The 24,508-nt window shown below is 46.9% G+C and overlaps 10 protein-coding genes across 14 annotated transcripts; 6 read left to right on the top strand and 4 right to left on the bottom strand.

Moving 5' to 3' along the window:
* Window positions 1–274: 274 nt before the first annotated feature.
* Window positions 275–2,941, bottom strand: LOC108149494 (ribosomal RNA processing protein 1 homolog). The gene has a single exon (XM_017277115.2). The coding sequence runs from the start codon at window positions 2,856–2,858 to the stop codon at window positions 813–815; it is 2,046 nt and encodes a 681-aa protein (XP_017132604.1). The 5' UTR covers window positions 2,859–2,941; the 3' UTR covers window positions 275–812.
* A 258-nt stretch (window positions 2,942–3,199) lies between these two features.
* Window positions 3,200–4,165, top strand: LOC108149249 (glutaredoxin 3). The gene is made up of 3 exons (XM_017276689.2): window positions 3,200–3,501; window positions 3,561–3,823; window positions 3,885–4,165. Exons 1-3 carry the CDS (start codon window positions 3,292–3,294, stop codon window positions 4,060–4,062), a joined length of 651 nt encoding a protein of 216 aa, XP_017132178.1. The 5' UTR covers window positions 3,200–3,291; the 3' UTR covers window positions 4,063–4,165.
* Window positions 4,166–4,437: 272 nt separating this feature from the next.
* LOC108149228 (immunoglobulin-binding protein 1) lies at window positions 4,438–5,810 on the top strand. Its single transcript, XM_017276660.2, has 2 exons — window positions 4,438–4,650; window positions 4,709–5,810. The coding sequence occupies exons 1-2, from the start codon at window positions 4,528–4,530 to the stop codon at window positions 5,735–5,737; spliced, it is 1,152 nt and encodes a 383-aa protein (XP_017132149.1). The 5' UTR covers window positions 4,438–4,527; the 3' UTR covers window positions 5,738–5,810.
* Window positions 5,811–6,214: 404 nt separating this feature from the next.
* LOC108149547 (DET1- and DDB1-associated protein 1) lies at window positions 6,215–7,393 on the top strand. The gene is made up of 2 exons (XM_017277184.2): window positions 6,215–6,356; window positions 6,428–7,393. Exon 2 carries the CDS (start codon window positions 6,443–6,445, stop codon window positions 6,770–6,772), a length of 330 nt encoding a protein of 109 aa, XP_017132673.1. The 5' UTR covers window positions 6,215–6,356; window positions 6,428–6,442; the 3' UTR covers window positions 6,773–7,393.
* LOC108149546 (NADH dehydrogenase [ubiquinone] 1 beta subcomplex subunit 9) lies at window positions 7,345–8,079 on the bottom strand. Its single transcript, XM_017277182.2, has 3 exons — window positions 7,895–8,079; window positions 7,679–7,818; window positions 7,345–7,623 (listed from the first exon to the last, which is right to left on the bottom strand). Exons 1-3 carry the CDS (start codon window positions 7,990–7,992, stop codon window positions 7,427–7,429), a joined length of 435 nt encoding a protein of 144 aa, XP_017132671.1. The 5' UTR covers window positions 7,993–8,079; the 3' UTR covers window positions 7,345–7,426.
* Window positions 8,080–8,410: 331 nt separating this feature from the next.
* LOC108149542 (transcription factor TFIIIB component B'') lies at window positions 8,411–10,845 on the bottom strand. Its single transcript, XM_017277179.2, has 3 exons — window positions 9,710–10,845; window positions 9,315–9,643; window positions 8,411–9,250 (listed from the first exon to the last, which is right to left on the bottom strand). Exons 1-3 carry the CDS (start codon window positions 10,716–10,718, stop codon window positions 8,492–8,494), a joined length of 2,097 nt encoding a protein of 698 aa, XP_017132668.1. The 5' UTR covers window positions 10,719–10,845; the 3' UTR covers window positions 8,411–8,491.
* A 504-nt stretch (window positions 10,846–11,349) lies between these two features.
* On the top strand, window positions 11,350–13,383 carry LOC108149524 (stAR-related lipid transfer protein 7, mitochondrial). Its single transcript, XM_017277154.2, has 2 exons — window positions 11,350–12,346; window positions 12,407–13,383. Exons 1-2 carry the CDS (start codon window positions 11,693–11,695, stop codon window positions 13,034–13,036), a joined length of 1,284 nt encoding a protein of 427 aa, XP_017132643.1. The 5' UTR covers window positions 11,350–11,692; the 3' UTR covers window positions 13,037–13,383.
* Window positions 13,384–13,713: 330 nt separating this feature from the next.
* LOC108149534 (protein disulfide-isomerase A5) lies at window positions 13,714–15,808 on the bottom strand. The gene is made up of 3 exons (XM_017277166.2): window positions 14,969–15,808; window positions 14,302–14,913; window positions 13,714–14,244 (listed from the first exon to the last, which is right to left on the bottom strand). The coding sequence occupies exons 1-3, from the start codon at window positions 15,624–15,626 to the stop codon at window positions 13,982–13,984; spliced, it is 1,533 nt and encodes a 510-aa protein (XP_017132655.1). The 5' UTR covers window positions 15,627–15,808; the 3' UTR covers window positions 13,714–13,981.
* A 509-nt stretch (window positions 15,809–16,317) lies between these two features.
* Window positions 16,318–19,930, top strand: LOC108149476 (coatomer subunit beta'). Its single transcript, XM_017277090.2, has 4 exons — window positions 16,318–16,800; window positions 16,929–17,548; window positions 17,616–18,198; window positions 18,563–19,930. The coding sequence occupies exons 1-4, from the start codon at window positions 16,446–16,448 to the stop codon at window positions 19,753–19,755; spliced, it is 2,751 nt and encodes a 916-aa protein (XP_017132579.1). The 5' UTR covers window positions 16,318–16,445; the 3' UTR covers window positions 19,756–19,930.
* Window positions 19,931–20,694: 764 nt separating this feature from the next.
* LOC108149463 (interferon-inducible double-stranded RNA-dependent protein kinase activator A homolog) lies at window positions 20,695–24,467 on the top strand. Of its 5 annotated transcripts, none has more exons than XM_041710348.1 (5): window positions 20,695–20,832; window positions 20,999–21,725; window positions 21,794–22,079; window positions 22,892–23,029; window positions 23,759–24,467. In XM_041710348.1, the coding sequence occupies exons 2-5, from the start codon at window positions 21,013–21,015 to the stop codon at window positions 24,005–24,007; spliced, it is 1,386 nt and encodes a 461-aa protein (XP_041566282.1). In that variant the 5' UTR covers window positions 20,695–20,832; window positions 20,999–21,012; the 3' UTR covers window positions 24,008–24,467. The 5 variants fall into 5 exon arrangements, with proteins under 5 accessions (XP_041566282.1, XP_017132553.1, XP_017132552.1 ...); XM_017277064.2 differs by having other exon boundaries at window positions 20,696–20,832; window positions 20,962–21,725; XM_017277063.1 differs by lacking the exon at window positions 20,695–20,832 and having other exon boundaries at window positions 23,762–24,467.
* The last annotated feature ends 41 nt before the right edge of the window (window positions 24,468–24,508 follow it).

Here is a 24,508-nt window from a genome sequence, read left to right as displayed (position 1 = left end):
ATTAATATTATTTTGTAATTAAATAAAAAAAAATGTAACCGTAACTGCGAAAGTTTCAAATAAAAGCCACCTTACAGAAAAAGGTAAAATCTCACTCTTACTTAAAAAAGGCCACGGGTCGCATGAGTAATATATTTTAAAGCCATTGCACAGATTTTAAAACGCCTTTTTTTCCAACAAATATTATTTAATTTGATTTAAATGACCAAAAGAAAACATACCAATTTAAATCAAATACAGTGATCCGCCAAAGAAAAACAATAGCGCAATAGTGTTTTGTATTTCATATTACATATACTACGTTTGCTTTTATTTCAGTATCAACTCAATAGATAGCTTGAACATAAAATGGCCTACAAGCAATAGTACATTAAGTCGTAATTGTAACTACTAGAAGTTTAAGGGGTTACATTTAGTACATGTCTTATGGGGGTTTTATTGAAGTGGAGGATTAAAAACCTAATAAGTTGATTAGTCAGAGCAACTTGTAATACAATAAAAATTTCAATTGCTCCGGAAAATTGAAATTTTTAAAGCACAGCTCAAAAGGTTTTTTAACATGTTAAAATAGCAAATTATCTCATGGAAGCTTTAGTGTATTTATATGTAGACGTATTGTAAAACCAGCATAAGACATGTCTATGGTGGATGTGCTATCTTAATCTCCAAAGCAATGTCAGGAAGTGGGATGGTTTTTGATGTGTAAGGAGAGCCGGAGTGCAGTCCTTGTTGGGTTATACCATTAGAGCACCAAGTCCACGTTAACCTTCCTGCTCCTGTCCCGATCCCAGTCGCAGCCACTGGACGCAACGTCACAGGGTTTCGTTAAAAAGGCTCTTGCTCGCCCCCTTGAAGTTAGGATGAATCGGACCCGGTAGCACGTGGGGCTTGAGGGCACTCTTGCCGGGCTGGCGATCCGCGTCGTAGGGCAGCTGCGGGTACAGCTTCAGCTGGCGGTAGTAGTCGTTCTTGGGATAGAAACAGTTGCTCTTAGTCATGATCCTCACACGCTTGGCGCCGACTGGCTGAGGAGTGGAGAACTGCAGACGAGGGACCTGCTTGGATGTGGACTTCTGCAGCTTGCTGTTAGCCTGCTTCATTTGTTGTTTGCGCGAGGGAACGAAAATCTCCTCTTCTCCGGGCTTCAGAGGGTCATCCCAGCCGTTGGCTGCTTGCGGTGTGGCGCTGGTGGCTTCATCGCCAACAGCAGTCTCGGTTTTGGGTGTAGACTTTGCCTTGGACTGCTCCTCCTTCTTGGGCTTGGACTGCTGTTCCTCCTTGGGCTTGGATTTGTCTTCTTTCTTGGCTTTGGACTGCTCTTCCTTCTGCACCTTGGACTGTTCCTTCTTGGCCTTAAGTTGGCCTTCCTTTTTCACCTTAGGCTGGTCATCCTTTTTCGGTTTGGACGTTTCCTCCTTCTTTGCTTTCTTTGCCTTGGGCTGGGCTACCTTCTCGTCCTTGTTCTCCGCAGTTGCATCAGCGTCAGTGACCACCCAGGCGTTGTTGATGCTGGAACGTACTTTGGCATTGTGTTTGACCTTCTTCTGCAGCTCCGGGGGCAGAGCCTTGCCAATGATCTCGTCGTAGTTGTCCTCGTCCACCTCCTCAAAGTTGATGGACTGCAACAGGCGCTTGCGCTTGGACTTGTTGAGCTTCTTGAGCTTCCTGCCAGTGCCGAAAACCTCGTCCTCCATCACCTCGATGGCGGCCACCTTCTGCTCCACCATCTCCGACAGTGTTTGTCCCTCCACCTTTGGCATGGTGCGCACACCCAGCGGAAACTCCCCGCCCTTGTAGGTCTCAAAGATCTGGATTAGCTTGCGCAGGCCCTTGCGGCGCTTGCTGTTGAATTCGTTGGTGCGCAGCAGTGTCTGCAGCTCGTCCAGGACACAATCGGCGTTGAGCGGCAGCTCGGGCATGTGAACATCAACGTCCCCTGCACGGGGATCCAGGGATGTGGGGCGCGGCGGCTCCTCCTCGGCATTGCCCTCGTCGTCCTCCTCGTCAAAGCCCGAGTCCAGTTTCTCAATATCATCGATGGAGGCGGTGGGGAAGCCCATCAGCTTCCAGGCATTGTACTTTTCGCTGTACTCGCGTCCCAAGTCGCTCTGGTAGAGCAGGTGATAGAGCACCCTAGTGCGACACTGGGCCACCAGCTTGGCATCGCGCTGCGTGGCCAGGTAGGTGACGAACGGGCGCAAGAACAGATTCACCTGGGCGGCGCTAATCTCGCCATCGGCCGCCTTGGCCAGCTCCTCGAAGAAGACGTCCAAGTAGTGCATAGTCATGCCGCGACTCTTGGGCTGCTCCGACAGCACGGACAGCTGCATGCTCTTGTTGAAGGCGGCGATCAGGTCCGGCGACCACTTGCTCTGCTTGAGCAAACGCAGGACATAGCGCACCATGCGGCGAGTGAGCATCAGGAACTTGTCCATGCGCCACTGGTCGATGCCGAAGAACTCCTGGCACATGGTGCGCATGAACGCACTAAAGTAGGCCAGACTGCAGGCCGTGTTCCCACCGAAGCTGTCCACCATCTGGGCCAGCTGCTCGGCCAGCTCCTCCTGCACCAACGGCTTGTCCGACATCCACATGTTGTAGTACAGCCCCTTCCAGATGCGCATGAAGTCCTCCTCGGTGAAGGGGAAGGAGCTGCTGGCCCGCAGCTTGAACCACTTGCGCAGCTTGCGGATCTGGCGATTCCGCTGGGCCACATCGTTGCCAGCGAGGGCACGCACGATTTTCACCTCCTGGGCGACCACCAGCTCCTCCTTGGACACCTTCGGCTGGGTCGCCTCCTCCTCCTCGATAGCCACCGCCTCCGCGCAGCGCTTGGTTGGCTTCTTGCGCGTCACCATGCTCCGGCTAATTCAACTTTTATTTGCGAAAAATAAGTGAGCTGTGTATATTGAATATGCGGCCTGCACGTGTTGCCACTAGAGCTGGAACAAAAATCAACGTTTATCGATGCTATCGATGTTGCCAGAGATTTGACAGCGTTTTCCCAGCCGGCATCGACTATTTTCGAGTTTTAATAAAAAAATTTATTAAATAATTCAGGCTATTAAGAGTTTTGTGCGACCTTTATTTTGAATTTTTATAATATTTTAAATAAGTTTTAGCAATTTAAATTCGTTTTTTATTAAAATAATTATAATCACCATGGAAAGATTTAATTTTGCGGCTTACCAACACTGTCTAGGGAACGTCGCTTGGCAACACTCTTCCCCAGCTGATAATTCGGTCTGCTTTTTATAAATTTTTGCTATTTAGTAAAAAACAAAAGAAATTATGCCTGTGGTAAATGTGACGGCTGCCGAGGAGTACCAGAAGTACATAAATGGCGACAAGACGACCGTGGCGCTCTTCGCCGCCGACTGGGCGGAGCAGTGTGGTCAGGTGAAGGACGCGCTGGAAGAACTGTCCAAGATTACTGGCGAGAAACTGCAGTTCATCAGCCTAAACGCCGAACAATTTCCAGAGATTTCCATGAAGCACCAGGTTAGTCCGTAGTTTTTGGATAAAGAGAGACACTAACTAGATTTGTGGACCGCAACCAGATCGAAGCCGTGCCCACAGTGATCTTCTTTGCCAAAGGCTCCGCTGTGGACCGCGTCGACGGAGTGGATGTTGCCGCAATCAGCAGCAAGACCAAGAAGTTGGCCGAAAGCGCCAGCAGTGCGGCGGCGACGGGACAAACGTTGGAGGACCGCCTGAAGGCCCTCATCAACAAGGCTCCACTAATGATCTTTATGAAGGGCGACCGGGATGGCCCACGTTGCGGATTCTCCAAGCAACTCATCGCCATTGTCAACGACACAAAGTAAAATGTTCGCTTGGCCATTATTTTCACCTTTTTAACCACAAACTGTGTTCTTCAACAGCTTGCCGTACGAAACGTTTGACATCCTGGGCGATGAGGAAGTGCGCCAGGGCCTGAAGACCTTCTCCGACTGGCCCACCTATCCGCAGGTGTATGTTAAGGGCGAACTGATCGGCGGACTCGACATCATCAAGGAACTGCTGGCCAACAAAGAGCTGGAGGCCACACTCAAGGGTTAATTCCATCGGACTGCGACCTATCCATCAGGCACCCCAAACCATGAACAAACTTTTGCTAAGCCCTTGGGCTTTTGTATAGTTTAATAAAGGATTTTTGCTAACATCGAATCGGTTTTCATTTAGAGGATGTGGGTATCGCATTGTTTTGGCTAAAAACTTTTGAAATAGTTAAAGATTTCATTTTATTCTTTCTTAGAGTGCGAATTTCATATTTTTATGAAATAAAATGCTTGTAAAATTCAATTCAATATTTTTATAATATTTAATTTAATTTTTAATTTAATTTTAATTTAATTTAATAGCTAAAAGTCAATAGCGGTTAAATCAGTACTGGCTTCTCTAGTATTTTGCAACACTAAACATTTTATACGAACAGCTGTCTGGCATCGGCTTGCAAATTATTTTCGCAACTTTATTATTATTTTTAAAAATACACATACACCAGATTTAAATCAGTATTCTTAAATGGCTGAGGGTAATACAGCTGGCGGCGAGGATCAGAAACTGTCGGACATTTTTTTAAGTGGCTGGAACATCTTTGACGAGCTAGAAGTTACCGACCTGCCTTTTAATGGCAGCGAATTTCAGGTGAGACATTAAGCATCCAAATGAAATACTTTTTTAAAGCTTATACCACCATATCTAGAACAAAGTCAAGACAGCAATGGGTCTCTTCGAGCAGGCCACCGTCATTGTGAACCAGGTGAGCATGTTCAGTGCCAACGAGATGATCGACGAAGTGTCCACGGAATCTCTGCCCTTCATGCTGCTCCCGTACTTTCTGGGCAAGCTGACCACTAAGATCAACAGCCCCAATAGCATACAGTCCCTGGAGCTGGGTGAGATCTACTTCAAGGACCATCTGCAGCGCTGCCAGGAGTACGAGCTCTGTGCGGCACCCAAAACACAGGTGGCAACTCAAGATAACCAGTCTGGAAAGAGTGAGCAGCGGGAGCTCATGGAGGCAGCCTACAATAGAAACGACAAAATTGCCCAGTATCGCAGGATGAAGGAAATTGACGAGTATATGGCCAAGATGCGGGATGCAGTCAAGAACAAATCGGCTGAGGATGAGGACAGACGCACGTTCTTCCTCAAGTATTTGGACAAGAGCATCATAGACTCCAAGCAGGAATTGGAATCGCTGGGCGTGATGAAGCAGCTGGCCCAGATGCGTCTGGCTCGATTGGCTGGCGGCGAAGCCGACAACGATGTGGACTCCTTCCGTCCATCAAATCAGCATCAGCAGCCCTCTGCATCTTCCACATCCCGTGGTCATGGTCACAGTCATGGACCCGGACATCATCACCCCCATCATCATCAGCAGGCCGCCAAGCCGAAGCCCCTGCAGCCCTTCATCATCACTCGCAACGCCACCCAGAAGGCGGTCTTCGGTTTGGGCTACCCCAGTTTGCCCATCATGACGGTGGATGAGTTCTACCAGCAGCGCGTCGACGAGGGCATATTTCCCGACGAGGAGAAGGTGGCCAAGATGAATCAGGCACAGGCCATCGCCGCCGCCCGCGATCCCAACGAGCAGGAGGACGAGGAGAAGGCCGCCGAGGAACTGCAGGCGGAGGAGGACGACCCGGAGTATCTGGACCGCATGAGGCGCATGGACGAGTACAAGGACGTGGTGCGTCGCGGGGACGGAAACCGTCATAACCGTAGCTAAGGAACTCACTTAAAAATTATATACTTTTCTAAAAACTAATAAAATGGATAATCTATTAGCCAGTTTATTAAAATAAAGTAGTACTTTATTTATTCCTAAAACTTAAGGCTTACAAGAAATGAGTAAAAAGTATGTATTAATTTAAGGAAAGTCGAGAGCCACTTTAGCCTTTAGTTTTAAAAAGCCTTTCAATTTGTTTCAACCATCATTACTTTAAATTGCAAGGAAATTTTCACAATTAACTTTTGTAACATTCTTAAAATCAAAATTTTATGAAGTATCAGAGTTACTTTTATTTGTATAAATATTAATTAACAGTGATTTCTATTATCACCGGTAACATCGCTTTGTACAAAATTTAACAAAACTTTGTGTTTGCCTTTTAATTCAAACAAAATAAAATTTCTCATTTGAAAAATCCCCTAGACTGGCCCCACCATTTCAGTGCTGAAAAGCGTTGAGCAGCAATCGTGCGTTTCGCAACACTGATATTCACATTCCAATTCCACCACCAGCAACAACAAAAGATCCAACCCGAGGGCACACATAAATTGTTAAAAAAAACGTTCCACAAAAGGAAATATTCGCAGATAAAACTAAGAAATCAACGCAAATCACAGTAAAGTATCGAAAGTGCACTTATTGCCTGCTGTTGGCGAGTTTTTAAAGTCGTTTGCACGTATTCCGCAGCAACTTGTCAGCAGGATGTCCGTGAGAGATTTCATCAAGGGCCTGCCCATCCACGATTCAACCAATTTCACCCACTTGAGCAACGAACACGGGATTCGGACTTCGCAGAAGAGGGCTTCTGTTTACCTGCCCACCGAGGACGAGCATTCCGAGCAGCTGATCGTGATGGACAAGCGCTGCGTCCTGCTGCGCTACCTCACCCAGCAGTGGGACAAGAAGACGCTCCAGCGGAAGCGGGAGCACGGCAACGAGTCCGGAACTGGCAACGGCAACAGCTCCACGCCCAACGGCAATGGCTCCAGCAGCAAAAAGCGCCCCCGACTGGACCCCAACGAGCTGAACTGAGCGGCAGGACCAACCAGGACCAGTCTCCAGCCGCACGAAGGACATCCCATACAGAACACGCGCCCCAGAGCTTCGCCAGCACGAGCCACCCTTCATTCATAAACACATTTAATTTACAATACACAAAGTACAAAGGAGTTGCAGTCAAACTTCCAATACTTGAAGTCGCATAGAGAATTCGCTTTCAATATTTTGTTCACCTTTGTTTATAGAGTTAAAAACGACCTTTTCATGTAATTCGTTACCAGGTTAATATTTTTTTCAACAAAAGAAACTTCTTGTCTTTGTTATGGCCATAACTAAAGAGTACTTTGTGCTTACCTAGAAAAATAAACTTCTAGATCTGTTCTTGTAACTTTAAATGTAGCCAAATTACCATTAACTTGATATTACATTTAACGAATATACTTCTGAATTTACATGTAAACAACTGTTTATCTTATTCAGATAGTTGTGAGCTATATATCAAGAATATATACTCATGAATTCAAGATAGTAGAATATTATTTCAGTTGAAAAAATATTCTGACTTTGACTAAAGGAAGTTCGACTGAGTCCTGGTACAAAACACATATTATATCACATACTCTGAGCTCCAATAGATTTACTTTTAAAGACAAAGATTGCATGTGATTTTACTACTGTACTCTTAGATTAGTGGTGTCCTAGGTCCTTGGGATCCGGCTTGCCGTACTGCTTCTCCCACCAGACGACATACTCCTTCTTGCGCTGCTCCCGCTTGGCGAAGTACTCGGGGTACTGGGCCTTCTCCAGGGGATGCCAGTAGTCCAGCAACCAGTCTGGCGGGATCACCTCTCGTTCGAAGGCGCAGCCACCGGCACTGTTGGCAACTAAAAGGATAAGACATTAGCCAAGCCGATATATGACCGAAAGCCATTTGCTTACAGTTCCGGGGCTGGAAATGCTTCGTCTCAAAGAGCTCCTTCTGTCCAGCGGCCAGGAGGCGGATGCCCTCGCCCATATCCTTGCGCCTGTTCTCGTCGAAGCGGGCACGCATCTGCACGGCGCGGTATCGGTAGTCGTGGCTGGCGGGGATTAAACCAAACAAGATGCACTTGCTCATTATATAATCTTCGGGTCTTGTTCGACAGCTGCACTCACCGTCGGTCATACCAGGCCTCCAGGTTGCGCAGCGCCTTCTTGTACAGGCTGCACACCTGGCGCTTGTGCGAGACAATTGCCAAGGGGACTGTGGCCATCGTTTGCGCCTTAATTCGTTAAATTCTATTAAATTGCTTTTGCAGCCTCGGCAGCAACAACAGCTGTGGAAGGTTTAGTGTTCTTAAGCGCGCTGATTGGACAAAAGTGCTGGAAAGCGACAAAATATTTTTGAAATGCGGCAACTCTGGCGCCAATTAATTGAGTTTTCAAAAAATATTTAAATTTGTAAGACTAAAGCTAAACACATGCTTATCAAGCTAAATTTATCAGCATAGAGCTTATTCACAAAATAAAACATTAATAATAAATTAAACATGTTCTTTCCTGGTTTTCATTAATTAACATAAGCTAAGTTTTAAAAAAAAGAATTGTAGCCTAACTGATAAAGCAGTCCTTAAAATGGTATCCCCTTATGAATTGACTTCAAAATAAATCCAATTAAACAAAGAAATCATCTTAATTAAATGCATCTATCGAAATGCTTTAATAAATTATAATGTTTAACAAATATGCTTAAAGTAGTAATATAAAATATTGTTAGTCCTCTAGCTGCATAACATTCATTATGCATTGAACAATATGCTCTGGTATATTCAGCGGTGTTTCGCACAATTCACCCGTCTTTTTGTCTAGCATGTAGATTTCGTTGAGCACTCGGTCCTCGTGCTCTGGATCCAAGGATGAGACGAGGGCTAGGGATCCCTCAGCCAGTTCGGCGAGGATTTGTTCGATATCCGGCTCGGCAGTGGGGGGCGGAATGGGGTCATCCGGTGTTATGACTTCATCTTCATGGTTCTGCTCTTCCCCAATGAAGTTGATTAAATATGTTTCCGACTGTCGATTTGGCGCCACAGTGGCTGATTCGGCGTCGCTCACATAACTTAGGGTACCGTCATCCATATTGATGATGGTCTTATCACGGGGCTTGCTTATATCTACTTCATATTCCATTGGATCATCCATCAGAAGTCCATTTAGCTCGGCCTGCAGTTCTCCTCCGGAAGGTACATTATTTCCAGTTTGTTCGGTTTTGATTGCTTTCTCCTGCTTAATGGGCGCCAGATCCGCCTGATCCGCTGCTGCTGCTGAAACTGGAACTTTGGGTGGCCGTCGTCTAGCCTTGGGCTTTCGCTTGGCGGGAGCACTTCCGTCGTTCTCGTCCGTTTCCAATTCCTTGCGTCTTTTGGCCCAGGCCTGCTTGCCGAGCTTCTTATTTGTCACATGCTCGTTTTCGTAGACTACATCACCATCGTTCAGTGTACGAGATGCCTTGCTTTGCTGCTGCAATTGTGACCGCTAAAAAGAAACGAATTTCCAATAAAATAAAATACCATTAGCAAAGGAATGCTTTTTAACCAACCTTTTTAGGATTCCCCGGCATTGCGCGCGAAATTTCCCTCCACTGGCGATCATTCTCCTCCCGCTCGCGATCCTCCTCCGCCAGCTGGTCCTTGAGCTCCTGTATGTTGAAGGCCTTGGGATAGAGCAGCGCCTTGTTGATCAGCTGCCCATTGGTGCGTTCCTCCTTTTTGTACTTGAGCTTCAGATCCCGACGCGAACGCGTGGGAAACATTTGGCACATCAGCGAGAAGTCCGTACCGATTATCTGTAGGCTGCGATAGAAGCGCACTGTCTCATCGGAGGTCCAATAAGGCGTTCGCTTGTGCCGTTTATAGAATCCATTGTCACCTGATAAGCGGGCAACAAGATATCAATAACAAAAACCATTTTATATTATACAAAATTGATACCCACCGGTAGTCTCGTCCATTAGAATAAGAGATGAGTTGGCCAGCACTTTGCGGGCCTCAACCTCGGCCGTGGTCTCAATCTCCAGGGTCTTCTCATCAATAATCATCTCGCCATTGGCATCGAGCTTTAGCTGAGGCACCAGCATGGCGGATGCGCCTTCTCCCTTGGCTTCCAGCAGCTGATCCGACGAGGGCTTGGCATCTTCGCCATTGGACTCATCCTTGATGGTCGTCACCGACTGCTTGGGCACCATGGGATTGTTCTCGGGATTATAGTAGATCATGTCCATCATCTTGAACGTGGACTTGTCGGGCACACCCTTGTTGAAGCGCGTCTCGAAGTCGCGCCGGGCATTCAACCGCTGTCCCCCTTGGTTTTGGGACTTATCATCCTTGCGCTGCTTGCCGCCACCTTCGGAATAGGTGGAACAGGTGGACTCGGTGCGAATGCGTCCCATGCCCGGGCTCATGACGGGCGGGAGGTATTTGTAGGGCGATTGAGCCATGGGCGAGGCCACCTGTTGCTGCTGCGGTGTGCCCGTGGAGGAGCCACTGAGGTAACGCTCCCGCCGCGTGGGCGTGGCCGGCGATTGGTAGTCGCCCTCGTAGTCACCGGCCATCGGAGAGCCGACGAAACTGTTGCGCCTCTGGCCAAAAACCGGAGTGGGTCGGACGCGCTGGCGGGCCTGTGCCTTGCTGGGCGACATGGGAAAGCCACTGGTGGTCTTCTGCAAGTCCATCTGGATGACGTTGTCCTCCAGGTCCGAGTGGAAGACCTCCTCCAGTTGGCCAGCCGAACTGGCGGGCATTTTGAAGGCGATTGCATCAGCTTCGAGTTCGTTTTCCGCAGGGGTCGTTGCAGCGGGCGGGGACTCAGCCACTTCCACTCCCCTCGCCGCCTCCTCCTCCTCCTCCGGCTCCTTCTTCGGCGCGGACTGCTCCTCCTTGCGCGGCTTGCGCTTGATGAGCGACAGGTTGGCCGGAGCCTTGATGCGCTGGCGCCGCATGGACATCCTGCCTGGATTCTGTTATGGTTCTTCCAGGCTCAAAGGCGATTTCACACATCAAATTGAATCGAAAATCTACGCAACAAAAACAATGCGGTGCAACCACGAGTTTCTCAAATGAAGTGTTGGCTAACGTCAAACAGCAAGGACAGTGGTCTGAGCACTAGCAAAGTGGACTGATAAGAGATAATCTTGAATAACTAAGATAAACAATTCCGAAATATCAGTAAACATCAACCTGTATAAATGCTCCATTTTTATAAGAAAAACAAACAGATTTTTTTTTCATTGCTAATAAATTTGTTTAATCTTATATTTCCAGTAACTTTCTTATTACTTTATTTGTTTTAATTATTATTAAATATCTTAAATTTTCCATTCTAGCGCCTTAATTAAACAAATAAGTTAGAAATTCTTTAAAAATTTCTTCCAACAAAAAACCCTTGCAAACTTGGTAGAAATATATTTGGAAAGATTTATAAATTGAATTATAAGCTGTCAGCACCAAAATTATATATTTGTATCTTGTTGGTATGGTTTTTAATTTTTTTTTTTTTAATGTGATCTCTGATCCACTGATCGCAGCTGTCAACTCTCAGCAGGCTCTTTAAAGTTGTCCAACACTGTGCCTGTAACGACACAACAGCAACAATAACAACAACAACAAGAACAACAACAGCGTGACAACCAGAGCGCGCAGCAATAACATACATAGCAGCAGACAAATTGCAAGTTGCACGTTTTTTCCCATCGGTCAAACATGATAAGCCCGGCCAGAACATAATCCAGCTCTCGTGCAGTAAGGCTTCCGTCAAACCGATAGATTGTGTCCTGGCCACAAGTACTAAATTCCCCCAGTTTCGAGGCGACAAATGTGCCAATAAGTAGTAATAGCGTAGGAGCGCCATTAACTAAGTCGCCGCACTTTGAGTGGGCTGTTATGCAAGCGGGCGGCCGACAGCCAAATTGAATTAGCCGGCATGCTGCTCAATCGATTCGTGCTGGCCATCAAGAACCAGTCCCGCGAGACACTGCGCGCCTGGAGCTACCAATGCGAGTCGATCTTCGCCCAGCGTTCGCGCCGCATTCAGCAGCTCCTGTGCTTCTACCAGTCGGTCTATGGAACCCAGGGATTGAAACAGCTCTGGCGCGCCTACTACCGCCGGGAGCTGCAGCCCCCGCTCCGCGGAATGGTGATGAGTGCGGTGGGTCTGGTGGGGCTTAACATCAAGCTGCTGGGCAGCGATGGCTTCGACTGGAACAAGGAGCGACTGGCCCTCTCCAACTTTGACCTGTGCCGGCGGGACATCGAGTTCATCAACACCCTGCCCAACAATCAGCTCTGCGAGCGCTGCCAGTCCAAGAAGATGAAGTACTGCTACTGTCAGCTGGGCAACCAGCGCTGCAGGAAGGGCCAAAGCAAGCCATCGACCAGCAAGGAGGCGGAGTCGGAGTCGGATGCGGAGTCCACCATTGCCAACTGCCAGCGACCGCTGGATCTGGACGTGGGCAAAGCCCCCGCCGGAAGCGTTCGCATTCAGGCCCAGGACGAGCACAAATGGGAGCCGTACTTCAGCAAGAACGAGTTCAGCATCTGGCGGCGCGAGGAACGCTCCTCCTTGTACTCATACAAGGTGATTAGGCTGCTCCTTATAATTCCATAGTTATTATTAAATCCCTGCTTTCCATGCCAGGTTTATGCCCGTTTCGATGACATCACAGCGGACGATTTCCTTCACGTTCAAACCGATCTGGACTACCGCCGGAAGTGGGACGACACGGCCCTGAGACTGGAGCTCATCAGCGAGGATCCCGTGCCGGGCAGCAACTCGCATCTAATATACTGGGAGATGCAGTGGCCGCGTCTGTTCGCCAATCGCGACTACGTCTACTGCCGTCGCTACATCAAGGATGACAACAAGAAGCTGATCTTCATCTGCAACCGCGGGGCCAAGCACAACACCTATCCGGCGCTGTCGGGAAAAGTGCGCGTCACCGACTACTGGAGCCTGATGGTCATCAAACCCTTTCGCGGCTTCCACGAGCCTGGGCTGCACTTTGTGCTCACGTACTATGATGATCCGGGCATACCCATACCTCAGAATATCAAGTCTTGGGTGACGCAGAAGCAGATGCCCGAGTTCCTCACAAAGATGTACGTGGCCACCAAGAACTATGCCTGTTCGCGGGCCATCAAGATGAAGGACATGTTCCACGGATTCGCGTTAATCAACGATGAGTACACGGCCAACGAGCAGCGCGGCACTTGGCTGGGAAGTTTAAGCAGGCGCAAGGCGAACAGTAAACCCGGTGCAGAGCGCTAAGTCTCCAACTTTAATATCCTTCGTCCCTACCGCTCACATCAAACCAACCTGCCCTGGAGAGCCACAAATCATACCACTCACATGACCAGCTTCACCTTCCACTCAACCCTTCTTTTAACTTTGAAATCAATTCAGGCAAGATATATCGAAACCACAGAACACCAGAGAAAGTGTGCAATAGCTTTTCTGCTCTTTAAATGTGTGCCACATTGATGGGAAACTTTACATATAAATATATATCTACTTTAGCTATATAGCTAAACCGAAATATTTTAAGTTTAGAAGTTGTTTAAAACGCAAATAGAAATTACTGAAATTACTTGTACAATAAAAGAAATGCAAACAGACAACCAGAGGAAGCATTAAGAAGGCTATAATGCAATGTCTTGCCTAAGAATTGAAATTTTCCGTCGATCTTTTCCAGTCTTGCATAACATTATCTTTACCGGATGGAGGAGCTTGCTTATATGTTTTTTTCAAAACAAATTAATAGGTTATTTGTTGTCCATTGCTTGTGCTTATCAAATCATGCTGGTCCGCCCTTATCTTTTATTACTATTCAAATTCCTCACCTTAGCTTGTTGTTATTCTTATCTTGGTCTGTTTTCATATCTGCATACTTGTAGATTAAAGGGACATTTTTAAACTAATTTAGGGGATTGAAGAAATCAGAGATGTAAAAGTAATTATTTTTGTTCATTTTAATAATTTGTTATTCGAATAGAGGCATCTGTGTAAAAGCATTAAGATAATCGAATTTATTCTATAAGTTTTAACATAATTTAAAAGTAAGCTATCCAGTTAGAAAATGCACATACATACACATACAAATATTCGACTTTTAAGGCTGATTGATAACGAAACGAATACAGTTAGGGCTAATACAAGAAGTGAGATTGCAAAGTAGTGAGGGAGAACTATATCGTTACACTTGGCAGCAGCGTATCACAGCTCTGTGCGGTCCGCTGAGTTTGGCGGGTTGTTCATATAGGCGATGAAGTCCTTGCTGGTCCGTCCGCCGTTGTAGTCCTGCTTGGTTTTGAGGTAGGAGAAGTACAGAATGGTGGGATAACCGCGGACATTGTACTTGGCGCAGAGCGCGGCAAGCTTTGTACAGTCGATGGCGACAAATGCAACACGAGGATCATCCTGCAGAGCCGTGGCAGCCGCTGTGAACTCCGGTTTGGTGTGCTTGCAGTGTCCACACCCTTAAAGAAAAATTCATTTCAGTAGAGCTTCGATATGTAAGCTAAAATTAAACTTACAGGGAGCATAGAACATGACCAGTGCGTGTTTCTTTCGCTTCAGCGTCGAGCTGAAGGTGTCATCATCTAGAAAGAGCACCTCCTTGCTGTCCTCCTCCTCCTCCCAGCTCTTCTCCGGCGGTGGTGGTGGCGGCGGCTCTTTGGGATCCCGCATAAACTCGACAATTTTTGAAGCCTCGCGCACATTGACTTCAAACTTGAAGACGCCGTTCGAGAAGAATTTCACCGTTGGATAGCCCTTGACTTTGTATTTCTCGGCAATTGACGGCTCCTTAGTGGCATCCAGAGCGGCCAAAAGGCCGGGAATCTTTTTCTGCTTCATTTCCAGGGCGGCCTTCTCATACTCGGGCTTCATGCGCTTACAGTGCCCGCACCAGGGGGCATAGAACATGACCAGAGCGGCCTTCTCGTCCTTCAGCGCTGGCTCAAAGCCCTGCGTGGTTAGGTGGACAATCTCTGAGTTGGTGTCTGCCGACCATTCGGGCTCCTTGGGCTTCGGCGTGGGCTTAGCATTTGGGTTGAGCATGAAGGATACCAGGGCGTCCTTATTGTTCTCTCCCTCGTAGGTGAAGCGCAGCTTTCCATTTTCGAAGTAGATCATAGTGGGGAAGCCTGTTGACAAGTTTGGATAAAAATGAATCTAAGAAATATTTGACTTTTGGCTCACCAGTTATGTTGAACATTTTGCGTATGGGAGCGTTCTCCTGCCGCTCCACATTCATTGCCGCCAGCAGATAGCCACCCTTGGCCTTCAGCTCCGTGGCCGCCTTGCCGTAGTCAGGCTTCATTTTCTTGCAGAATCCACACCATGGGACATGGAACATGACCAGCATGGGCCGGATGTCCTTGCGCAGGTGCTTCGTAAACGTAGCGGCATCGCTGAAGTGTAGGACATCCTCGCCGGCGGGATCCTCCTCCCAGGGCAGATCGCCGGAAGGATCACGCATAAAAGTGACCATGGAACCGACACTCAGCTGCCGGTCGTAGTCCTTGTGGAAGTCGCCATCCTTGTAGTGCTTGATGGCGTAGGGTTCCGGTGAGACCTTCAGCTTCTTGCACAGCTTTTTGCGATCCTGCTGGCCGCAATCCAGGAGCAGCATCGTCCCGGTTCCCCGTATCGCTTCCGCCGCCTCCCGGAACACCTTCAACTCGGCGGCGGCGGCCTTGGCACTGGCCACATACAGCGTCAGGACATTGTTCTTAGTGCGCATCAGCTTCTTGAAGTCCTTGTACTCCGCGATGTCATCCTGCACCGCCGAAGTTTTCGTTTTAGCGGCAACAAGTGCCAGCAGCAGAAGGAAAACAAACTGACCCGTGAACCACATCGGGCCTGTCAAACTTTGCACTTAATGGTAATGGAAAGGTTTGTCCGAAGTTATATTTTCTCGTGTGTACTAAATAATTGCATGTTTAATACAGATTTAAAGCGGCATTTTAGTTTCACACCAAAAACCGCAGGTAGAAGACGTGGACTTGCCGAAAAAACTTATCGATAGCTGGCTTGGCAGGCATGGTACTAAGAACGAACTTCAAAGTGCCGGCTATAGGAGAAGCACCTGTTCCATCGCTAGTTAGTGATGACATTTAACAGGCTTAGCTTAAAATAGCAAAAAATACATTATGTCACGTTATCGCCGGAATAAGTTATGGCAATAAGAGATATAAGTATAACTGAAGCTATAAATCATACAAATTAATAGATAAACAATTGAAGCATTTTTATTTTCAATAAAACCTCTAAAAAAATTTTTTTGAACAGAGATTTATTATCTGAGCCAAAACACACTAACTATACATGGTTAGTGCAAAACATTACCATAAAGTTCCAACAAAAATATATTTAAAACGATTAAAATTTGAAAAGCTTGTGTAATAATAGAAAATAATTAATGGGCTTAATTTAAATGTCTGCTTTATTAATTATATATTAATATTTATATCTGCCAGCACTGACCCGTTTGCGACTATCGATAGGTCGATCGTCAGCGCTTGTACGTGGCAGGCGACAACCCTAGGCCAGCGCTGACACATTAACCAGGGAAAGAAGAAGAGCCGCCGAGGCAGCAGCAAAAGAGTTTTTTTGGTCTCGCCGCAATTGAATTAGTGTTTACGCAGACAGCAGCAGTTTGCCCAAACCGTGAAAGATGCCTCTCAAACTGGACATCAAGCGTCGCCTGACGTCGCGCTCGGATCGGGTCAAGTGCGTGGATCTCCATCCGGCGGAGCCGTGGATGTTGTGCGCCCTGTACAATGGCCACGTACACATCATGAACTACGAGAATCAGCAGATGGTGAAGGACTTTGAGGTCTGCGATGTCCCAGTGCGCTCCGCCCGCTTCGTGGCGCGCAAGAACTGGATCCTCACCGGCTCGGATGACATGCAGATCCGGGTGTTCAATTACAACACGCTGGAGAAGGTACACTCGTACGAGGCGCACTCGGACTACCTGCGCTGCATCGCCGTGCATCCCACACAGCCGCTGGTCCTGACCAGCAGTGGTGAGTAATCTCCGGGAGGATCTCTGCCCCTCATTTCGTCACCCAATCCGTGTGTGTTTACCTCACACATCCGCTGGGAAGTATGCTTTGGTTTTGTGTCTCACTCCTGCCACCCATTTTCCCTACAGACGACATGCTCATCAAGCTCTGGAACTGGGAGAAGTTGTGGGCCTGCCAGCGCGTCTTCGAGGGCCACACCCACTACGTCATGCAGATCGTGTTCAACCCGAAGGACAACAACACCTTTGCCTCCGCCTCGCTGGATCGCACGGTGAAGGTGTGGCAGCTGGGCTCAAACTTTGCCAACTTTACGCTGGAGGGGCACGAGAAGGGCGTCAACTGTGTGGACTACTACCATGGAGGCGATAAACCCTATCTGATTTCCGGTGCCGATGATCGCCTGGTCAAGATCTGGGACTACCAGAACAAGACCTGCGTCCAGACCTTGGAGGGACACGCCCAGAACATCTCGGCTGTCTGCTTCCACCCGGAACTGCCCATCGTGTTGACTGGCTCCGAGGATGGCACCGTGCGCATCTGGCACTCGGGCACTTATCGCCTGGAGACCTGCCTCAACTACGGATTCGAGCGGGTCTGGACCATTTCCAGCATGCGGGGCACCAACAACGTGGCCCTGGGCTACGACGAGGGTTCCATCATCATCAAGGTTGGACGCGAGGAGCCAGCAATGTCCATGGACGTGGTGGGAGGCAAGATTGTTTGGGCTAAGCACTCGGAAATGCAGCAGGTTAGTAAGATAGAGATAAATTTTCTTTAGTCTATTGTTTATCGAACCCAATTTATTCGTTCTGCAGGTCAACCTCAAGACCATTGCCGATGGCACAGAGATCAAGGACGGCGAACGCCTGCCAGTGGCGGTTAAGGATATGGGCGCCTGTGAGATCTACCCGCAGACCATTGCCCACAATCCCAACGGTCGATTCGTCGTCGTTTGCGGCGATGGCGAGTACATTATCTACACATCGATGGCACTGAGAAACAAGGCCTTCGGCTCCGCCCAGGAGTTTGTGTGGGCGCTGGAGAGCAACGAGTATGCTATCCGCGAGAACAACGGCACCGTCCGCCTGTTCCGCAACTTCAAGGAGCGCAAGAGCTTCACGCCCGAGTACGGGGCGGAGAGCATCTACGGCGGCTACTATTTCGGCGTGAAGACCTCCTCCGGATTGGCCTTCTACGACTGGGAGACACTGCAGCTAGTGCGGCGCATAGAAGTGCAGCCCAAGAACGTTTTCTGGAACGAGAGCGGCAGCCTGGTCTGCCTGGCCACAGATGACTCCTACTTCGTTTTGGGAGTGGACACAGCCCAGGTTGCCAATGCTGTGGAATCTAAGGAGGGCCTGGAAGATGACGGCGTGGAGAGTGCCTTCAATGTGTTGGGTGAGTTAAATACAAATGCAGAGGTAAACATAAATGCAGATATCACACATAAAATGGAGCAAATTAGTTATCTAAGATCTTATCTTGAAAACATGTCTGATGAAATGGTTTGTCTTGAATTCATTTCAATTTTCTTTAGTTAAAAAATCTGTTTTTTTTATCGATTTCCATTATTTATGATATTGACATTATTTTTGTACAAATATTTGGGGGAGTGGAAATTTATTGTTCTCTATTTCATCATACAAACAATATATTTCTGATAAACATTTTCTTACGTTAATGCTTCTGTTTAAACTTTTCTTGAAGTCAGCTGACTTGTAAGCATTATCAATAACATATTTTGTACTCTTTTTAATTGCAGGCGAGGTGGCTGAATCCGTGAAGACGGGCCTGTGGGTGGGCGACTGCTTCATTTACACCAACTCGGTGAACCGCATCAACTACTATGTGGGCGGCGAGATCGTGACAGTGTCCCACTTGGATCGCACAATGTATTTGCTGGGCTATGTGCCCAAGGACAATCGCCTGTACCTGGGCGACAAGGAGCTGAACGTGATAAGCTTCTGCATGCATTTGTCCGTGCTGGAGTACCAGACGGCGGTGATGCGACGAGACTTTGAGCGCGCGGACATTGTGCTGCCCACCATTCCCAAGGAGCACCGCACTCGCGTAGCCCACTTCCTGGAGAAACAGGGCTTCAAGTCGCAGGCCCTGCAAGTATCCACCGATGCCGACCACAAGTTCGATTTGGCCCTGCAAATCGGGGAGTTGGACATTGCTCTTACTTTGGCCCGCGAGTCGGAGAACTCCCAGAAATGGTCCCAACTGGCGGATGTGGCGGCGCGCAAAAACAACATGGCCCTGGTCAAGGAGTGCATGCAGAAGGCGAACGACTTCAGTGGTCTCCTGCTGCTCTCAACCGCTTCCGGCGATGCTCAGATGCTCGAAGAGGTGGGCAGCTCCGGCACCGCCCAGGGGCGCCACAACATTGCCTTCCTGGCAGCCTTCCTGCGGTCGGACGTGAACCGCTGCCTGGAGATTCTCATCGAGACGAACCGCCTGCCGGAGGCAGCGTTCTTCGCCCGCACCTACCTGCCCAGCCAGATGTCGAGAGTGGTGGAGCTGTGGCGCGAGGAGCTGGGCAAGGTGAACGAGAAGGCGGGCCAGTCGCTGGCCGATCCGGCTCAGTACACAAATCTCTTCCCGGGTCTGGGCGACGCGCTGCGCGTGGAGCAACATCTGCAGGAGGAGCGGGCACGCAAAGCACCGGCGCGTCTGGCCGGGCAACTGCCCCTGAACAGCGAGCGTAATCCCCTCCAGGAACTTCAGGCCGCCGAGCAGGGCGGCGCCGGCCAACAGCTGGAGGAGAAGGCGAAGCCGACTTTTGTTCCCGCACAAGCTGCTGCTGCCGCCTTCAGCAGCCAGGTGGTCGAGCCTTCTTCTGCCGCGGATGACGACGACGACCTGGACCTGGAGATCGATGGCATCACGCTGGATGACAATATCGATACGACAGATGTGAACCTGGATGATGACTTTTTGAGCGACGATTAGGGCGGGACGAGATCGCAGCCAGATCTAGAATACCATTTAAAACCTAAAACCATCGTTTACTGCTACGGGAGTCCCACATTTCGAGCATTTCGAGCCACAGAATTCCGCGCATACATTCACATTTGATTTGATTGAATGTTGTTTAAATATATATCTATTAATATTATGTACAACAGTAAAGGAGCAAAAAATGCAATAAATACTTATACAAAAAATTCAAATTAAGCGGGCCTTTGTTTTGCCCCCACAAGGAAATCGATAACGTGGGTATCGATTAAATGTTACGCCCACACTTCAAGAAATTCAAAATAAAAAAGACGACCCGTTATTTGATGTTATATATTTTTATATTTTGCTTTACAAGTAGAATGTAATAACTTTTAATGCGAAAAATAGTCTTTTAAATTTTGTTATTCCGCTATAATAGAGCAATAAACTTACAAGTTGAAATGTTAAAAAAAAAAACCCAGTAGGCTTATTAAAATAAATAGCTCAACTATATATATTGAAATTACTTGTATTTATAAAAATAGTGAAAAAGCAATTTACTTATTTTGATTTTAATATATATTTTTTAAACAAATTAAAAAAAAAATAAATTCCAAACAAAAATTTGGAAAGTGTTTAAAAAATTTCCAATTTGAAAACCCCCTTTTTTGGATAGGATGAGTAATGGTAAGTAATTTTGGTGTAAATAAAATTACAATGTAATCATCAAGTTATAAAAATTAAATATATGGCAGTAGGGTAAATCCCGTTCTTTGGTGTAAGAATAAAATATATTATTATAAATCATGGTATTATAATAATTTGTAATATATTTTCATTGGTTCTTGTACACTACACTACACAGTTATCAAAATTTCAATATTTCAAAGTCCCGTTTTTGGGGGTGAGAATAACAGCAATTGAGTAGGCAACCTGTCAAAAGTCCGGCAACCACGTTCATCAGTATACATACATACAATTCGTGTGTGCGTCTGGATTTTGCTGTATTTTTTATTTAAGAATGAATTATTAACTAACCATTAATAAATTATTATTAAATAAAAAACAGTTAAAAACCGCGAATCAAGCGTGAGTGTTGTCCTGAAGTCCGGAGCGGCGGGAGTTGTCCACTTTTGTCCGGAGCCCGCTGCTCGTTGGATTTGTATCGATTTTTCGGCCACATATTAACACCAAGAACCCAATCCCAAACCCAAACAGATACACACCGAGTCCTTTCTTCCGTATAAAACCGTAGGCAACAGGAACACCATGGACCAGGAGAACTTCCACGGGCACAACCTGCCGCAGCAGCTGCAGAACCTGCACATCCAACAGCAGCAGGCGCCCCAGCAGCAGTCACTTCAGAATCCCGTCCAGACCGGATTTGCTCCGCGGCGACAGTACGAGAATCTGGGTGGCAACGGCCTGGGCAATGGCAATCCCGGTGCCGGCAGTCCCGTCAAGGGTGCTCCGCTGGGGCAGCGCCCGGTGAAGATCAAGAAGGAGAAGGTGCCGCAGCAGCCGTCTCAGCCATGTCAGCTGCAACTGTCGGAGCTGGGAGATGCCGCAGGAATGGGAGTTCCATTGGGTGGACTCATGCCCAGTGACGAGGCCCTCAAGTTCGTCTCCGAGACGGATGCCAATGGGCTGGCCATGAAGACGCCCGTCAGCATTCTGCAAGAGCTGCTCAGCAGGCGGGGCATTACGCCCGGCTACGAGCTCGTCCAGATCGAGGGCGCCATTCACGAGCCGACCTTCCGGTTTCGTGTGTCCTTCAAGGACAAGGACACACCCTTCACGGCCATGGGTGCGGGACGCTCGAAGAAGGAGGCCAAGCATGCGGCGGCCCGTGCGCTCATCGACAAGCTGATCGGCGCCCAGCTGCCGGAATCGCCCAGCAGCTCCGCCGGTCCGTCGGTGAGTGGGCTCACGGTCGCCGGAAGTGGTGGAGACGGCAATGCCAATGCCACCGGCGGAGGAGAGTGAGTTGCCTGCTGCTGAGAATCCTGCTGGGAGTTATACCCCATCTAATCCTTGTAATCTCTTACAGCGCCGGCGACAAGATCGTGGGCAATCCCATTGGCTGGCTGCAGGAGCTGTGCATGCAACGGCGTTGGCCACCACCATCGTACGAAACGGAAACAGAAGTGGGTCTGCCCCACGAGCGGCTCTTCACGATCGCCTGCTCGATCCTCAACTACCGCGAGATGGGCAAGGGCAAGAGCAAGAAGATTGCCAAGCGCCTGGCCGCCCACCGCATGTGGATGCGGCTGCAGGAGACGCCCATCGATTCGGCCAAGATCAGCGACAGCATCTGCGGCGAGTTGGAGGGCGAAGTGAGTACCACCATCCAAGACACGAGCAGCACATTTAGCGATCGATATGTGCGCATCGCTGAAGATTTTCAGTTGCTTGAGATTTAACCCGGGAAGCCAAGTGCCCCACTCTTTTCAATCCCGCTATATATGTGCATGCCTTTCATGACAGACTTATTCAATTTAATTGGTTGCGGACTGTCTTAGTTTGTATATTTCTGTAGAAAATCTTTCTTATTATTGTGTTTTTATGACCCTTCTTTTTACAAACCTGACATATTTTTTATAAGAATGCAAATTAAATATATGATCTATTAAACCTAGTAGTTTCTCACATGTATAATGTGCCTTAATTGCTTTTAAACACCACTCTAAAATCTTAAATACTAACCCAAATTTTACGTTTACCAAGTATGACTTCTAAACTAATAAATACGAATTTGTAACAATTAAATGTGAGAATTAACCGATTTTTGGATTGGTGTTTCACCATAATTAAGCCTAAGCCGCCATCGTACAAAGTTAAATTAGTTCGAATTTTAGCTATTATTATTAGCAATCTGAAATCAATTATAGAAATGTTGCCAAAAGTTGTAAACCTGGTTTTATTCGTTGATTTATATTTATTGTGGTATATATTGGTTGCCTTCTTTCGATTCTTTCTTATTTATTTGACAACAGAACAAGTACTTAGAACTTCAAGCTCGACCTTTGCACCCATCCCACATCCAAGTGATATGTTTCAACTCACCATTTGCGTGGGTGATTTCGATTGTGTGCATCATAATAAATCGGAGAAAAAGAAACCAACCACTTTGCGCTCTTATTTACAGCCCCGCAGTAGCGAAAATTATTATGGTGAATTGAAAGATATCTCTGTGCCGACACTCACCACGCAGCACAGTAACAAAGTATCCCAGTTCCATAAGACCCTCAAAAATGCGACGGGCAAAAAACTGCTCAAGTTACAGGTAATTTCACTGTCACAGAATCACACACACAATTTGCAAATAAAACGAAATCCTGAGTAAATTATTTGCGAATAAAAAGAAAAATTCAAGATTTAATCAACTTTAAACTGTCGAAACTCCAATCAGCTTTTTAAATTAAAGTTCATTTTTAACAAATCATAATCTGCTTTTCACTAAATTCTGATTTGCTTTCCTTATAATAAGCTTTAAATATATTGCATTAAAGCATTAATATTAATTAAGTTTATTTGCCTTTAAATCTTTAAGGCTAGGAAATGGTACACCGTTTAGATTTTGAAGCTATTATTCTTTAAATTATAAAATCAAAATTATTTTACAGACTACTAAAATTTAGTTTATATTTTTGTCAGATTTTTAAAAATGTACCTATTATTTTTGTCAAATTTTTCAACTCTTTTCTTATAACTTACCTTAGTCTCCTGTACTTTTTTTAAATAATTATATTGCGTTTTCTCGGTGGTTAATATTGCTTTTTTTATCCTACAAACCCAAGCTTACACTTTGAGTATAGATTTAATTTAATTTTTTTTGACCTAATACTTCAAATTTCGTTTATGTCTTAAAATTCAGAAGCTTGGCTTCTTATTTATTAGAGCTAATGCATTTGTGCATACTTGTATATAGGAAACCTTACTCTCTGTGAGACCTATTTAATTGCACATTTATTTTGAGACTCCTCTAATATGGTAACCTATGTTTCGCTTCCAGAAGACTTGCCTAAAGAGCACCAAAATCGACTACATCAAGCTGCTGGGCGAGATCGCGACCGAGAACCAGTTCGAGGTGACCTACGTGGACATCGAGGAGAAGACCTTCACTGGCCAGTTCCAGTGTTTGGTTCAGCTCTCCACGCTGCCCGTGGGCGTTTGCCATGGAAGCGGTCCGACGGCCGCCGATGCCCAGCGGCATGCCGCCCAGAACGCTCTCGAGTATTTGAAGATCATGACCAAGAAATAGGAGGGGCAGCCAACTGTATAGCAAAATCTGAACGCACACCACGACCACGAGGATATGGCGCTACCAATTACGGATTCAAGAGTTATCCTAACCAAATAGTTCCCTTCCTACCGGGAGTGTCCAAGCGCCATTTGTGGCTCAGAGCAATGGCGATATAATTTATATTTGTTTCTTTCACGATTCCTTTGATTAGGCAGTTGACTTTTCTTTACTATATATGTAAATGTTCATATATGTACACTTAACAACGTATGTACACTTGCATATACAGACAAGTGTGTAATCTATATTGGAATCTTATTGTCGCTTTGAAATTGTTTATAACTTTAGCAAATCGAAAGCCACATCAAAGCCCAATAAATCTAATAACACTAGCTAACTAGGCCTAAGATAGATCGCGTGGTTTGCTCTTCGGAGGTGATAAGGCTTATGAATATATTCGGTATTTCGGTAATCGCAACTTTAAATGACTTTATACTTGGGAGGTTATCACTGGTTTTT

Source organism: Drosophila elegans, unplaced genomic scaffold (genome assembly GCF_018152505.1).
Source record: "Drosophila elegans isolate 14027-0461.03 unplaced genomic scaffold, ASM1815250v1 contig_814, whole genome shotgun sequence".
Classification (NCBI taxonomy): Eukaryota; Metazoa; Arthropoda; class Insecta; order Diptera; family Drosophilidae; genus Drosophila; species Drosophila elegans.
Note: the sequence above shows the minus strand (reverse complement) of the source record. Positions and strands in the feature narration are given on the sequence as shown.

Excerpts from the sequence above, each read along its gene's own strand:
- LOC108149494 (XM_017277115.2), bottom strand. The coding sequence starts at position 2,858 with ATGGTGACGCGCAAGAAGCCAACCAAGCGCTGCGCGGAGGCGGTGGCT.
- LOC108149249 (XM_017276689.2), top strand. The coding sequence starts at position 3,292 with ATGCCTGTGGTAAATGTGACGGCTGCCGAGGAGTACCAGAAGTACATA. Across the intron at positions 3,502-3,560 it reads AGATTTCCATGAAGCACCAG|ATCGAAGCCGTGCCCACAGT; the intron begins GTTAGTCCGTAG and ends GACCGCAACCAG. Across the intron at positions 3,824-3,884 it reads GCCATTGTCAACGACACAAA|CTTGCCGTACGAAACGTTTG; the intron begins GTAAAATGTTCG and ends GTTCTTCAACAG.
- LOC108149228 (XM_017276660.2), top strand. The coding sequence starts at position 4,528 with ATGGCTGAGGGTAATACAGCTGGCGGCGAGGATCAGAAACTGTCGGAC. Across the intron at positions 4,651-4,708 it reads TTAATGGCAGCGAATTTCAG|AACAAAGTCAAGACAGCAAT; the intron begins GTGAGACATTAA and ends CACCATATCTAG.
- LOC108149547 (XM_017277184.2), top strand. The coding sequence starts at position 6,443 with ATGTCCGTGAGAGATTTCATCAAGGGCCTGCCCATCCACGATTCAACC.
- LOC108149546 (XM_017277182.2), bottom strand. The coding sequence starts at position 7,992 with ATGGCCACAGTCCCCTTGGCAATTGTCTCGCACAAGCGCCAGGTGTGC. Across the intron at positions 7,819-7,894 it reads GAGGCCTGGTATGACCGACG|CCACGACTACCGATACCGCG; the intron begins GTGAGTGCAGCT and ends AATCCCCGCCAG. Across the intron at positions 7,624-7,678 it reads GCATTTCCAGCCCCGGAACT|TTGCCAACAGTGCCGGTGGC; the intron begins GTAAGCAAATGG and ends TTATCCTTTTAG.
- LOC108149542 (XM_017277179.2), bottom strand. The coding sequence starts at position 10,718 with ATGTCCATGCGGCGCCAGCGCATCAAGGCTCCGGCCAACCTGTCGCTC. Across the intron at positions 9,644-9,709 it reads TCTAATGGACGAGACTACCG|GTGACAATGGATTCTATAAA; the intron begins GTGGGTATCAAT and ends CCCGCTTATCAG. Across the intron at positions 9,251-9,314 it reads TGCCGGGGAATCCTAAAAAG|CGGTCACAATTGCAGCAGCA; the intron begins GTTGGTTAAAAA and ends GTTTCTTTTTAG.
- LOC108149524 (XM_017277154.2), top strand. The coding sequence starts at position 11,693 with ATGCTGCTCAATCGATTCGTGCTGGCCATCAAGAACCAGTCCCGCGAG. Across the intron at positions 12,347-12,406 it reads CCTCCTTGTACTCATACAAG|GTTTATGCCCGTTTCGATGA; the intron begins GTGATTAGGCTG and ends TTTCCATGCCAG.
- LOC108149534 (XM_017277166.2), bottom strand. The coding sequence starts at position 15,626 with ATGTGGTTCACGGGTCAGTTTGTTTTCCTTCTGCTGCTGGCACTTGTT. Across the intron at positions 14,914-14,968 it reads CAAAATGTTCAACATAACTG|GCTTCCCCACTATGATCTAC; the intron begins GTGAGCCAAAAG and ends ACTTGTCAACAG. Across the intron at positions 14,245-14,301 it reads GGTCATGTTCTATGCTCCCT|GGTGTGGACACTGCAAGCAC; the intron begins GTAAGTTTAATT and ends TTTTTCTTTAAG.
- LOC108149476 (XM_017277090.2), top strand. The coding sequence starts at position 16,446 with ATGCCTCTCAAACTGGACATCAAGCGTCGCCTGACGTCGCGCTCGGAT. Across the intron at positions 17,549-17,615 it reads AGCACTCGGAAATGCAGCAG|GTCAACCTCAAGACCATTGC; the intron begins GTTAGTAAGATA and ends TTCGTTCTGCAG. Across the intron at positions 18,199-18,562 it reads GAGTGCCTTCAATGTGTTGG|GCGAGGTGGCTGAATCCGTG; the intron begins GTGAGTTAAATA and ends TTTTAATTGCAG.
- LOC108149463 (XM_041710348.1), top strand. The coding sequence starts at position 21,013 with ATGGACCAGGAGAACTTCCACGGGCACAACCTGCCGCAGCAGCTGCAG. Across the intron at positions 22,080-22,891 it reads GCGGCGAGTTGGAGGGCGAA|CCCCGCAGTAGCGAAAATTA; the intron begins GTGAGTACCACC and ends TCTTATTTACAG. Across the intron at positions 23,030-23,758 it reads AAAAACTGCTCAAGTTACAG|AAGACTTGCCTAAAGAGCAC; the intron begins GTAATTTCACTG and ends TTTCGCTTCCAG.